Source organism: Panicum hallii, chromosome 9 (genome assembly GCF_002211085.1).
Source record: "Panicum hallii strain FIL2 chromosome 9, PHallii_v3.1, whole genome shotgun sequence".
In the NCBI taxonomy this organism is placed as follows: domain Eukaryota; kingdom Viridiplantae; phylum Streptophyta; class Magnoliopsida; order Poales; family Poaceae; genus Panicum; species Panicum hallii.
This window is the reverse complement of record NC_038050.1, coordinates 63277730-63290977: the sequence shown is the minus strand read 5'-3', so window position 1 is coordinate 63290977 and position 13248 is coordinate 63277730. Positions and strand designations below refer to the sequence as shown.

The following is a 13248-nucleotide window of genomic DNA, read 5'->3' as shown; positions in this document are numbered from 1 at the left end:
TATCATAAAAATATATTTTAATGGGGAGCATATATGTCATTGCAAGAGCCACTTAAATGTCTGATATATAGGTCTCAAAAAAATGTCAGATACATATTCATATATCTCACAGCAACAGATCAGAAGCTGCAACAGTAAATTGTAATTCAGCAACTGAGCTTGTAAAAAAGTTAATACAAAGATTCAGAGGAGCGTCAAAGGGTGCATGAGGTATGCAAATCCATAGACAAACATGAAAAATTATTTACAGAACAATAGAAAATTGTAATGGCAACATCGACAGTTAGAACGAAAATTAGTACTAGTTCAAAAGAAACAAACCAGCTACAACCATCTGAAGAGAATTGATCACCATCATGTGTCACATCAATTACTAAATTGAATCCTTGGATCATGAATTTGCTGCACTCTCTCAGCACCTTCTTGCCGGCACTATTCCTCCAGGGCGTCGCATCCACTTACAGTCAGCTGAGAGATGTTTCTTGGCAATACGTCCACTGCACTTATTCTCAGATTTGAAGTGCCATGGATTTCCAGACAATCAAGGGATTCCAGGCTGCATAAGCCTCTGGGAAGAACTGCAAGATCAGCACATTTACGAATCCTGAAATTTCTGAGAGACCGCAGCGCCTCCACGGAAAATTGAGTGAGCCTGGGGCAAGAAAATATCTCAAGAGTGTCCAGAGATGAGAGCTTCTCTACCCAAGAAGGGAGTTTTCTTCCAGGGTAGTTGTCCACGCGTAGATGCTTGAGGCTGCTATGTGCACAGAGTGCCTCAAGGACTCTCTCACTATTCTCTATGTCCAGCTGCTGCTCATCCTTGCAGGTGTTATCACTCCATTTCAGCATCAATTTGTGCAAATACTCTTTCCCACTCAAATTGGCCTCCCTGGCACCACTATGTGTGGCAGCTTCCAAATTAAGAATACAAAGCTCTCCACGGATCTTCAAGTTCTTTAACTCAGTAATGTTGCATTTACCCCCATCTTTGGAGACTGTAACAAACCTAGAAAGAGTCTGAAGTGATAGTAACTTGTCAATGCCGCTTGGCATGGATCTGAAAGCAGTAACTCTATCCCAATCAAGATGTAAACAGAGGTGTCTCATGTTAACTAAGCGGCTCATGCCTTCAGGCAAATCCATGAGCCAGAAGCAGTCCCTGAGGTCAAGTGTCTGCAAATTGAATAGGTTGCAGACTGTTTCTGGAAGAGTCTTTATCAGAGTATTCCGAAGGTTGAGGTATCTGAGGTGTATACAGAAACCAATAGAATCTGGCAGGAGATCTAGCTCAGTGTAACTCAGATCTAGTGCACGCAGACAAGTCAGCTTTGAGAAAAGTTCTGGTGGAACCTGATTTGAGGGTAGTTTTGTCTTGGGGAATAATTTCAAGAGCCTAGAATTTTCATAGTGATAAATCTTATCGAATGCAAGAGGCTTATCTTTTGGGCACAAGATAGTTGCATAACGAATCCATTCAGGGTGGTCAGCAATATGTGAATTGTCAGGGCCGAGAGTTAAAGATTCATGTTTAGAAACAAGTTGTGCTAGCTCCAGCATCAAACTTGGCACCCTAAATTTTCGTATAGGGAAGGTGTCAGAAGTTTCAAAGAATGACCTCCATAGGAGCTCATCAAAGCATCTTCCTGCTTCCATCTCGACTCTTCTCCTTCCACTGCTCTTAACAAGACCATCGGCGATCCAGAGTCTAACCAGTTCGTCCTTCTCAAACTCAACACCAAGAGGAAGTACAGAACAAAAGGCAAAACACTGTTTGAGATGATATGGCAAGTGTTGATAACTTATCTGCAAACTTGGTAAGATATTGTTTGTGCTTTTGTCATCTTCAAGAATTCGCATTTCACTCAGTATGTTTTTCCACTGTTCTCTGCCTCCATGAGTGTCGGACAAAAGCACCCCAAGAGACTTAGCAGCTAATGGGGAGCCTTGGCAGTTTGCAGCAATGCTCCGCCCAATGGACTCCAGATCATGCTGATCTCTGCTACTCCGCCCTGACAATGCATAGACTTTGAGGATTTGCCAGCATTCTTCATCTTCCAAGGGCTTTAAAGGGATGCTTAAAATGGTGGAATTCATCCTAGACACCCTTTCGTGTTGAGTAGTGATCAGAACCTTGCTTCCTTTCTCTCCAGCGGTCAGTGAGGGCCTCAGAAATTCCCAGAACTGAAATCCATCTGCCCAAAGGTTATCAATCACCAACAAGAACCGTTTTTTGCGCAGGTGGTTGTGCAGCCTTTGCTGCAATATGTCCAAGCTTAGAAGCTCACATTTTTTACTGGTCACAGCTTCGATGATCATCTTGGTGGCAGTCCTCACATCACACGTATCTGGTAACCAAACCCAAATCCTGTCAGTGAAGAAGTTTTCTACCTCAAGATCGTCATGGACTAACCGTGCCAGTGCTGTCTTCCCAATGCCTGCCGTTCCCCAGATGGAAACCACAGGGAGGTCCATGCCTGCATTGTCAGAAACCAGAGCACGGACGATCTGCTCCTTCTCCTCGTTGCGGCCAATGGGCCTCTCGTTGCGATGCGCGGCAGCTTCAAGGAACCGTGGGCGCTGCGTCGGCTGAGCCGCAGTCCTCCTCCCGTCCCCGGCCTGCAACCTGTACCTTTTCCTGTCCCTGTCGATATTGCCCAGGCGTTCGTTGATCTGGGCGATCTTCTCATCCAGCTCCCACCGTCGCCACGGGCTGAGCTCGATGCTGGGCCACGGCCGCTTCCGCTTCCGCGACTGCTCGGCGGCCGCCAGCCTGGACGCGGCCGTAAGGGTGCCCAGGCGGTCGAGCAGGGAGTCAACGTCGTAGGCGGCGGCCCGGAGCTCCCGGAGCCAGAGCTTGACGGAGTCGTGGTCGATGAAGCGGCGCTGCTCGGCGTCCTCGAGCAGGGCGCGGATGCGCTCCTTGGTGCGGCGCAGCTTGTTGGCCTCCTCCTCGACGTTCCACAGGCGGGCCCCACGGGAGCACAGGACGTCGAGGACCGCGCCGCCGATCTTCTCCGGCAGGCCGAGCGCGGTGAAGATGCCCTTTAGCGGTCGATCCCCCAGCAGGTCCTTTAGCCGATCCATGGCGACGAGTGGGTGCCGTTGACAAGACGGGGGTTGACTTGTAACGGGAAGGGGGCAAAACGAAAGGAGAGATCTTGAGTGACGAAAGAGCCGGCGAATGGAAAGCTCGCTTCTTGTGGAGTGGCCGCGGGTTGTTGGCTCGGGAATGGGTAGGAAGTTCACTGGCCGCTTCCCGGAAGGTTATTGGCAATGGCGACTGTGGGAAGGAGGCGCGGAAAGGAGGGTAGCAGCAGCCTGCTCCGCTCAGGAAAACGAACGAACGACTGTGCTGAGCCTACCGAGAAATTTCCATATTTGACAATCAATAAGTACATCCAATTCGCAAGCTTTTTAAAATATAATATTTCATCAAAATTCGATTTAAGAGATTTTATCTTTTTTCTCTATTTCTCTGATTTTTTTCTTTTTTATTTTACAACCCCTACGAAAAGACCACTTCCTTCACCTTATTCTTTACTACCGATTAGATCCACGGCCCTCTGCTCATCTCTTCCCTGCACGCCTCTCTCCTCCCTCTCTGTTCTCTCGCTCATCTCTAGCATGCTGCTACCGCCTCCTCTGCAAGAACCAGCACCACGCCGCCGCCGAGAGCCCTCCATTGCCGCTATCATCCTCCACAAGCATCCGATATCCCTCCGTTTCCAACACCGTCCATGCACCCCATATTGCAGGCGTCCCGCTCGTCCGCGGGTAGAGCCAGGAGACCACCTGCTAGGGTTTGCCGAGCCCCGCCGTCTGTGCTGCTTGGCGCACCGTCCCCACTGGAGGTCATCCCACCGCCTGTGATGGACGATATCGGATTTCCGCTTATCTTCTGTCTGAGCTGTAAGGATTTGAGGCTCGTTGCTTTCACTTATAGGTGGGCTAAAAATCGTGGCAAGTGATTTTTCAAGTGCCTGAAATACAATGAATCGGTGAGGGTTCTCTGAAATTTATCTTGATTGCTATCGTTTTGATGCATTACTTATTATTTGTTTCAAATTTTGCTGGGGCAAAAAGCATATTTACATGTTTCGGAACAAATATGGACAAGCATGCGTGGTACCTTAGGACCAAAGGCTATATGGAGTATGCTAGGACTGAGCTTGCGATGGATGCTAGCTCTGAGGCGATGGATGCTATTCTTAATTTAGTGATGGAAGAAATTGACAAGTGAAGGGAGGATTGCTTGACATACAGGACGAGTTGGCCAAGATAAATTTGCAATTGGTTGAGTTGAAGAATGAAGAAAGAGAAAAAATAAATGCAACCACCATAGATGGATCTTCCTTATCACAAAAAGCAGACTCCTCACCAGGAATACAATCATCAACTAGCAACTCTACATCCTCTAAATCCACATAACCAATATCAATTTGCTTCTCCTGTTCAGCTGCAAGCCTTTCTTTCTATGCTCTCTCATCCTTTCATCTAAGATCTAGAAATTCATACATTATATCTTTATCCATTACAGCAACAGCAGCACCTTTCTGATCCTCTGCAATTGAAAGTATTTCTAGACTATCCCAATTAACTACATGTCTAACAGCTAGCTCATTGCTCGCATCTACTGCTGCACTAACAAGTGTTGTACTATCCATCACCATGTTACTCACTACTTCAGCCACAACTGAGCTTGAAAGCAATTGTATAGTCACCTCAACAAACAACAGTAGCTTCTTAGTACTGATTTTCGAGAAACATAGTGATAAAGTTCTATCATCACACAATTCCATTTTTCCACCATTGTCTGCATCAAAATTATATACTATGATTTGCTGGTTGCTGCTATAATTCACAGTAGTTACAATATTCTTTTCTAGATCCTTGAATAATAGCACCGCGAGTCCATTACCTCTTCATGGTACTTACACGGCATATTAATAGAACAACCATCATCAAGGTAGGTGGTGAACTGAAAAGACACTCTAAATGTTGCATCCGAGTTTACCCTACCCAGTTTCAAGAAAAAATAAACAAGCATATGCATTAGTCTAGTATAGGCTAACTCGTGTGAAAAATCGTCTTTTCTTTTATATTTATTCTTCCCCAAACCAACCATGTCTATAATATGAGAGAGATCGGGGTTAGTGAGAGAGCTTACTCAGGAAGGATCTCAAAGGGATTATGGAGTCCATTTAGCCCCGACGTCCGAACCAGTTGGTCCAATCTAGTATAGAAAACTCTAGCGGTGGCGCCGTGCTGTTCTTACGAGCGAGAGAGGCGAGTGAGAGAAGAGATAGGGAGGAGAGAGGCGCACGGGAGAGAGATGAGTAGAGGGCTGATTGGATCTAATCGGTGGTAGAGGATAAGGTGAGGATAATATAATCTTTTTATGGGGCTGTAAAATGAAAAAGAAAAAATTATAGAAATAGAGGAAGAGAATAAAATTAAGAATTTGCGAGATGTTATATTTTGAATCAGAATACGTGAGATCTAGGTATTTAGTTAAATACAGAAATTTCTCGAGGCTACCGGAACCGCTACAAAGCGTATGAGTGCCACCGAGGCATCTCATCAAGAAATTATCCCTGATGAGGTCGTCCTCCGGGCAAGCGGGAGCGCCGCAGATGGCTGTTCGCCTGTTCCGGCAGTCCGTGTCCCCGGCCCCGCTTCCTGCGTCTGCACCTGCGCCGCCGTTGCTCACCCGGTCGTCACTGAGGAGCAGCGCCACGTCAATACGCCATCGCGCTAGCAGTGGCGATGGCCGCGGCAGCGGCCACGGCGCCGGCTCCACTTTCCTCGCGGGGCCGCTACGCTGCCGTCGCCGGCGAAAATTCTCACCGCTCCGAGCAGCCTCTCGTCTTTCCCCAACCCAGTGCGACACCGCGGCCATAACTGCACCCGTTCTCACCTTTTCTCCTCCCTCCAGTGCCCGTCGGACGATGCCGCGGTGGCCAGCCACCCGCTCGTCGATGCCGTTTGCAGAGTCCCGCATACGATTCGCACTCGCCGCCGACGAGCTGCACTGCACCTGCATCCCTGGATCGTCTCGAACTCACCCTCCCCGCCAGGCTTCCCCGACGCCAACGCCACCCCGCCGCCATGTCCGTTTTGTTCCTGCGCTTCCAGCTGCAGGGACCACGAGCAGAGGCGGCTATCACGCAAACGCCTGTTCCGAGCCAAATACCGGACTCCGAATCGCCGCCATTCGCCAATGGTGCACTGGTGCCGGTGCCGCGAGTCGGAATTGGCTCCGACTTCCAAATCGAACAAGGATTTCCGGCCATAACTATAAAACTGGATCGTCGGGCATCGATTCCTCATCGACCTCCTCCGCTCCCCCTGTTGATCATCCACCGACTCGATCCGTTCAAGCAAAGGAGCAGCAAGAGAGCTCACAAGATGGATCATCGTCTTCCCCGCGCCGTTCCGGCGGTTCGTCTCTCCAGCCGCCTGCAGCTGGCCACCACCTTCGGCGCAGGGCCGGCGCCGCGCGGCGCTCGACGGGGTTCGAGAGGACCGCCCCCGGCAATGACGGCCGACGTGCGAGTCGTCATCCGCAGGCAGTTCCCGGTCGTCGGCCCCGGCGGCACCCGGATCGCCGAGAAGGTCGCCGTGGACATCGCCCTCCGGAGGCGCCCGTCGCGCAAGCTGCGCTTGCCCGAGAGCGTGGAGCGAGCTCTGGCGGACGAAGTGCTCGCGCTGGTGGCGCACCCGTTCGACCGCGGCGCCGTGGTCGCGGCCCGGAATGAGATATGCACGTACGTGGCGGCCGCCTGCGACGACCAGCGCATCGTCCGCGGCGGCGCGCGCGTCCTTGTGCTGATCGACACCTTCGCGTGCCCCGTGGTGTTTCGCTCTCCTCCTTGCAAGCCAGCGCCGCAGCGTGTCGTCTGTGCGCCGGGAAACCTCGTCGCCCCGACTGCGACCCAGAGGATGGATTTAGAGATCACGATGCCGACGAAGAAGCAGAACCCATACGGCGTCATCGGAGACCGGCGGCCGAAGCCGGTGGTGGAGGAGGCGCCGAAACTTGAAGTATTCGGCACCATGGCAGGATGGACTGACAGCTTCTCCATCTTTCGATCATGAAGAAGAACCAGTACTACTTTTGGATTTGCTAAGAGGAATCTGAAGTGTCTTGTCTTGTCTTGTTTTAGTGATGTAGTCTTGATGATCAGATTGTTCTAAAATAGGCCAGGAGCACATGATACCCTCAGGCAGTTATATGCGTAGTTGAAGGACACTGCGGCTAGTGCGCGTCCAGGAAACTTTGAAGAATCTACTAAAGAAACATGATCTTGTTTTTTACCTTTAGATTCTTTTTAGTTTTCTTTTCCATGGATATGTATTTCTTCTAGATATGAATGCAGAATGCCCAAGTTTGTACGTTGAATTGAAAAGACAGAGTAACATCGACTGGATGTATCTACTATCTACGCAAATTCAGTTCTGCGAAGTACTAGTTCTGTGAACTAGACTGATGGGATGGCAACTCGGAACCTTGGCAACAGTAATCTTGCTTTTCCCCGAAAATCTGGCAATACTGCTGATCTCGGCATGGCAACCTGAAACCTTATACAAGAACTAGCTTGACTGATGCCCTGCAGTGTAGCTGTCAGGATTTGATCTCCATTTGATTGAACATTTGATCATAGACGGCGCAACAATTCTTCAGGTTTTGACATATTCAGCAAGATCTGATGCTCTTTGACTAGTTGACCGTTAGATAATTCCACCAACAGCGTACCTGGCCTGCAATGGAACAAGCAACGGAACTGAATAGATCTGAAGTGTTTTTAGTTGCTATGTATTGTCAATCTGAATACCTGATATGAAACATCACCTGCTCTGTTTTATCTTTCTCTGAGCCCTCCATGTATAGCTTTTATATTTCTCTGAACCCTCCATGAAACATCAGCCTGTTATGCCGATGCGAACTTGCGAAGGCCTGCGCGCCGAAAGGCTTTGCCGTGAGGACTACAGCCAACTCGTGCATGATGGAGCCCGAGAGCACGGTGCCGGCAAAGATGCCGAGCCCTGCGGTGTCGTCGGAGACCGGCGGCCCGAGCCGGTGGCGGAGGAGAGGTTCAAAGGCTGGGTGCCGTGGTAGGATGAGTTGTGAAGGGTTCAGCAGATGTGTCATTAGCATGTCTTAAACCCGATTACGGCTTCCAGAACAATGGGTGGTGCCATTAAGATAGGGTGGTAGAATTGAGGTAAGGGTTGTTGCGCAATGCTTGTACAAAATGCTTATAGAGATGAGGTGAAGAGCTACCTCGAATTCCTCTACGACATATCATTTTTTTTCTTATACAGTATGCCAAATGATGTATCCAAATAATTAAGAGAAATTCATGCCATGATTTCGTCATCTATGGATGTGATGTGATATCTTGTGAGAGGGGTATTGCATGCGATAGCCAATGTATCCAAAGACTACAGCAGATATACGAGGACTAGAATCTTCTTTAAAAAATTCTTGATTGTTTCACTTATGCACTAGAGAGATTCATGTTGTACACAAGTATGAGCACGTAAGGAAAATTTGCCGAATTATAAAGCGTATTTCCGTACACTCTATACATGAAATAATCATTACTGAACCTGCAACCGGGTGAAATAAAGCTGTTTATTTTTTTAATATGTGAAAACAATATTTGAGCCTTTTCTTAACACCTGAACAAGCAATATCCAATTTTCAAAAAAATCTATATTTTCGTCGCTTGAACAGACGCCCATAATATATATTTGCACTTCTTTAAATTTGAGGAATATATCCCACTCTCTATTCGTGCGCGAAATCGCGCCTGAGGAGGGTGGCTACGTCGCCCCTGTTTCCCGGCCGTCCGATCGTGACTGCTCCGGCCGTCGACCATGTGCGTGGAAATTTGCAATCAAACCCTTATATTTATAAAAATCAACATGCGGTCCAGGGAGGCCCTTCACATACAGTAAACGCGCTCGTATTTTTCACGTACAGACCCCTGTGGTCGAAAATATTTCAACACGAAGAAGAGAAAATTCGAAAATCACGCCGGTTTTGTAGAAAACCGCTCGCCCGCCGCTTTTGCGGAAACACCCTTCTCGCACTCGCTCCAGCCGCGGATCGCATCCGTCCTGTCTCCCATTTTCCCCTTCCTCTTCTTTTTTCCCATTGGCTCACCGTCCGGGTCTGCCGCCGCCGCCGTCGTCGCTGCTCAGCCCACCACGGCAGCTCGCGCCTGCGTGGCAAGCGGTTGTCGCCAGAGTCATGGGGGCATCGGCGCCGCGCGGGGCCGAGGCGGCGTTGCCCGTGGCCTCGTCTATAAGAACTCTGACGGCCCTCACTGCCCAATGGCCACCCGCACGCTCTCTTGCTCCACCGCGTCGTCTCCCTCCTCGATCGCGCCGCGGCGAGTTGCATTCCGGCCCGAACAGCCTGTCCGTGCAACAGCCGCCCGTGCCGCGCTCCCCTGACCTCGATCCTGGACTCCACCGCCGCCGCGGCGTTCGTGTACCGCCGCCTGTTGCCTTTGCTGCGGCTGCCGGCGTCCCCGCAGGCACGCCTCCCGTCGCCCTAGAGCCAGATCCCCGCACAGGCGGCGGGGCCCACCACGCGCGCTTCATCTCCCTGCAACCCAGCTGCTTGGGCTGCTGCGCAGGAAGGGCGGGCACCGGTGCTCGCTCAGCGCCTACCCCTTCGGCGGCTTCGCTCAGCTCAGCCCGCCGTTGCCGCCGCAGGCGGCGCGGAGCGGCCGCCGCTGTGGTGCTCGCATTGCAGGATCAAGCCAGTGGTGGACCGCCGGCAGAGGTGGGGCCGAGGTGAAGCCAAAAGGGGATCGTGGGGATCGCGGGGGCGGCAAGGGCGGCGCGTCTGAGAGGGCGAGTTGGAGCGGGAGCGGGAGTGATGACGAATTGGATGGGTCGGGGAGCGATGACTCGGAGGATTCGGAGGAGGAGAAACGGAGGTAGGAGGAGAGGAGGCGGCGGCGGGCTGAGCGGCTCGTGGCCACAGTTGCACGCGCGATCGCCGTGCGAGAGGAGGCTGTTGCGAGGCTTGAATGGGAGAAGGCCGGGCTTGAGAAGCTGCTCGCCGAGCGTGAGAAGGAGCAAGCCCAGGAGGTGAGTCTGCGCCATGTCGATACGATTTTATGTTGCTTGAGATTTGAGAGGTTGCTAAATTTATAACATACTCTGTGCAGCTGCGAACAGAACGAGAGAAACTCAATTCTTGTGATTTACATGACGGTTGAGTTAGTAATGCATTGCATGCTATCTGTTTGTTATGTAAAGTATATTATCCTTTGCTTTGATGTGTTTCCAATGCTGCATTTGAGCTTAAAATCCTACAGCTCAAAGTATACTGGTGATGCCTAGAGCGGGGGTGAATAGATGTATATGAAAAATTTGAAAATCTGGACCAGAACTTCTGATAAAACTAAAGTTCTTATACGAAATTCAAAATTAAACTTGAAACTGCAGAACCTGGCTGAATCAAAAGTTGCACAACGATACTAGGAGACTTCTGCAGGTGATCTTTGCAAGCACAACAACTCGAGTACGTAGATCGGCACAAAACAAACTCTAGGTCAATAGGAACTAAATAAATGCAATAACCACAAGATATAAGAGATTTGTTCCCGAAACTTCCACTGAGGAAGTTACGTCTCCGTTGAGGAGCTCACAAGGAGCTGGATCTTCCACTAACCCTTTACCTTACTCAATCAACTATAAAGTAGGATTAAATCACTTACTATAAATTCACGAAGGATAGGGCAATACAAACTTTTCGAAACGTACACACACAGGAGATGACGCTCCACAGGCGACACCAAGCCGTCTAGAAATAAGTTTCAAGAGTAGGAAAGGTGAATCGAAGGATGTACATGCTTCAAGTGCTCTTAAGATGAACTTGGCTACCCTTTCACTGTAAAAGGTTGAGTCTCACACCTCAATCTTGCTCTCACTCAAGCCCTAACTCAAATCAACTAAAGGATTAGCTCAAAGAGGGAGTGGGGAGGAGCAGTAAATGCTCTTGGAGGTGTTTGTCTCGGGTTAGGTCAGTAGCAAGTGAAGGGGAGCTGAGGGGGTATAAATACCCAAGCCCAAAAAACGAGCCGTTAGTGCACTGGTTAAGTGATTGTCGGAACTTCCGACACAGGGTCGGATCTTCCGATAATTTTAAAATAGCTGGCCGAGGACCCCTTCTCAGAAGAATCCAGCTTCTTCCGGCACACAAACAGACAGAAAACTAAGTGTACAGGTGTGTGATTTTATATCTCTCCTTGATAGTTAGCATCTCAAATAATCACTTTGACACCTTCATGATATCCATTCACATCCCTCTTTAAAGTGTTTCCTAAACTCAAATTCAAAATATAAAATAAGGATCTTATTTTAAGACCGACACCATCCTTTAAGCAATTTTAGCATCTTTTCTTGCTCTATTTTATTTTATTTAATTTTAACCTGTCCAAAACTCGATAAACTCATTAGTTCCTTAATTTTATATGTCATCAACACCAAAATCCACTTAGGGGGCTAAATGCACTTTCAACAGCTCGATTATTCCACTGGCTATTGAAGTATTGAACTTTATGTTGACCTTGAGGCCTGACAATGCAGTCCACAATTGTCTCTTGCGAGGCAGAGTCAGCTGCTCAGTGTTCATATGCAAAATCATTTCTATTCTGGTGAGATGGTTCAGAAAGTGATGATTCTTTAAAAGAATTTTGCTCTAACATTTTTAGGCTTCAGAGTTGCAGACTAGTATGATTGCAACAATGGAAGCAGTGGAGACGGAGAAACAGAGACATCATAGCACTAGAATGGAAGCCCTTGCACGTTTGGCTAGACTTGAGGTATATTGCTGTCTACCGACTCTGCCCCCCTCCCCCCTTGCCATTTTTATGTTATACTCTGCAGATAGTGCATTATACGGAGCCTTTGACTGCTGTGGTGGAAAATAGTTTTTCTGCTGTCACAAGTCTTAGCAATGCTCTTACCGAAGGATTTCGCAGGTCACAAAGGCAGAGCTTGCAAAATCGCTTGCCAGGGAACAATGGAATCGTTAAGTTCAAGTATGTCTTCTTTTTTCCTTCATTTTCGTGCATTGTGTTTTTACGCTCAAGAAACAATGAAAAATATGTCGACAGTCCTGTTCTATGGTAAAACAGATGTGGGTGCATAGATAGTTGAACATTGAAGCTTTATTCTTCCCCTCTAAACTTGGAGAAAGTGCACTGTGCATAATAAATAGGATGGCAGCATCTGCTCCAAAATTCTACCACTGGACATACTTGGTACCCTATGGAATTAGAATAATAGGTTAGGCTAGAGTTCTGCGCACAATGCAATTTGCTATATATTGTTGCCTTCCTGTTACTGGATGGGTCCTTAACATAATAACTTCTAATAATGAGTTGAATGGGATTCATACTTCATAAATGTTTTACAAGTAACAGAGTGCGCTGTCAATAATTTCAAAACTGTTTATTCTTGGTATTTGACTTGGTAGATCAAGTTGCCCAGCTTGGAGAGGAAATTGAAACAAAGACGCTTGCCGTAGACAGTAAGTTGACAATGATTTTCTTATGGGGCTCTCTGTTTTTTAGTAGCACTCTAATTTAATTTTAATGCCAATGGTATATTAAGCTGATTCATGTTCTTGTCTTTTTGAACTGACTTAAGTATGAGATTTTTGGTTTTATTGAATGCAATTGTTTTTGGCCTCAACATCTATTTCTTTTCAGTATGTGACCTTTGTTATTATTCCATGAACAGAATACAAAAGAAAGCCAGCAAAGATACAAAAGGCAAGCACCCCTACGGTTGATGAAGTAAGCAATCAACTTACATTTGTTCTTTGTCCTTATTCCGCACAACAGATACAGTATTTCCTCTGAATCTTTCGAGTAGAACTATTAACTCTAGAAAAAATATCTTGCCTTATCAATTTGTAAAATTAGTTAACTTTTGTCTAGATAGAATCTTTGAGAAGATTCAAGCTGGAGGAGGAAATTATTGATGCAGAATACGCTCTGACATGTGATAGAATTGTGAGCCTGAAGGACAAGGTAGATTCTCCTAAGAACAACTGTAGTTATTAGTTCTCGTATGCAAATTATAATCCTGATCAGAAGTTTCTGTTATAATTATATGGTTAATTGGATCTTATCATTATTAATCTGGTTTATTGACCTCCCATAGTGTTTGCCATTGTACTGTTATATAACATAGAACCGAGCTTCATCTGATTCA

At 47.8% G+C, this 13248-nt stretch overlaps 1 protein-coding gene and 1 pseudogene across 1 annotated transcript; one reads left to right on the top strand and one right to left on the bottom strand.

Moving 5' to 3' along the window:
- Positions 1-432: 432 nt before the first annotated feature.
- On the bottom strand, positions 433-3084 carry LOC112873328 (putative disease resistance protein RGA3). Its single transcript, XM_025936309.1, has one exon. It carries the CDS (start codon positions 3082-3084, stop codon positions 433-435), a length of 2652 nt encoding a protein of 883 aa, XP_025792094.1.
- A 2397-nt stretch (positions 3085-5481) lies between these two features.
- Positions 5482-13097, top strand: LOC112873327 (annotated as a pseudogene).
- The last annotated feature ends 151 nt before the right edge of the window (positions 13098-13248 follow it).

What these genes read in the sequence shown, in the direction of transcription:
- LOC112873328 (XM_025936309.1), bottom strand. Translation starts at nt 3,084, where the DNA reads ATGGATCGGCTAAAGGACCTGCTGGGGGATCGACCGCTAAAGGGCATC.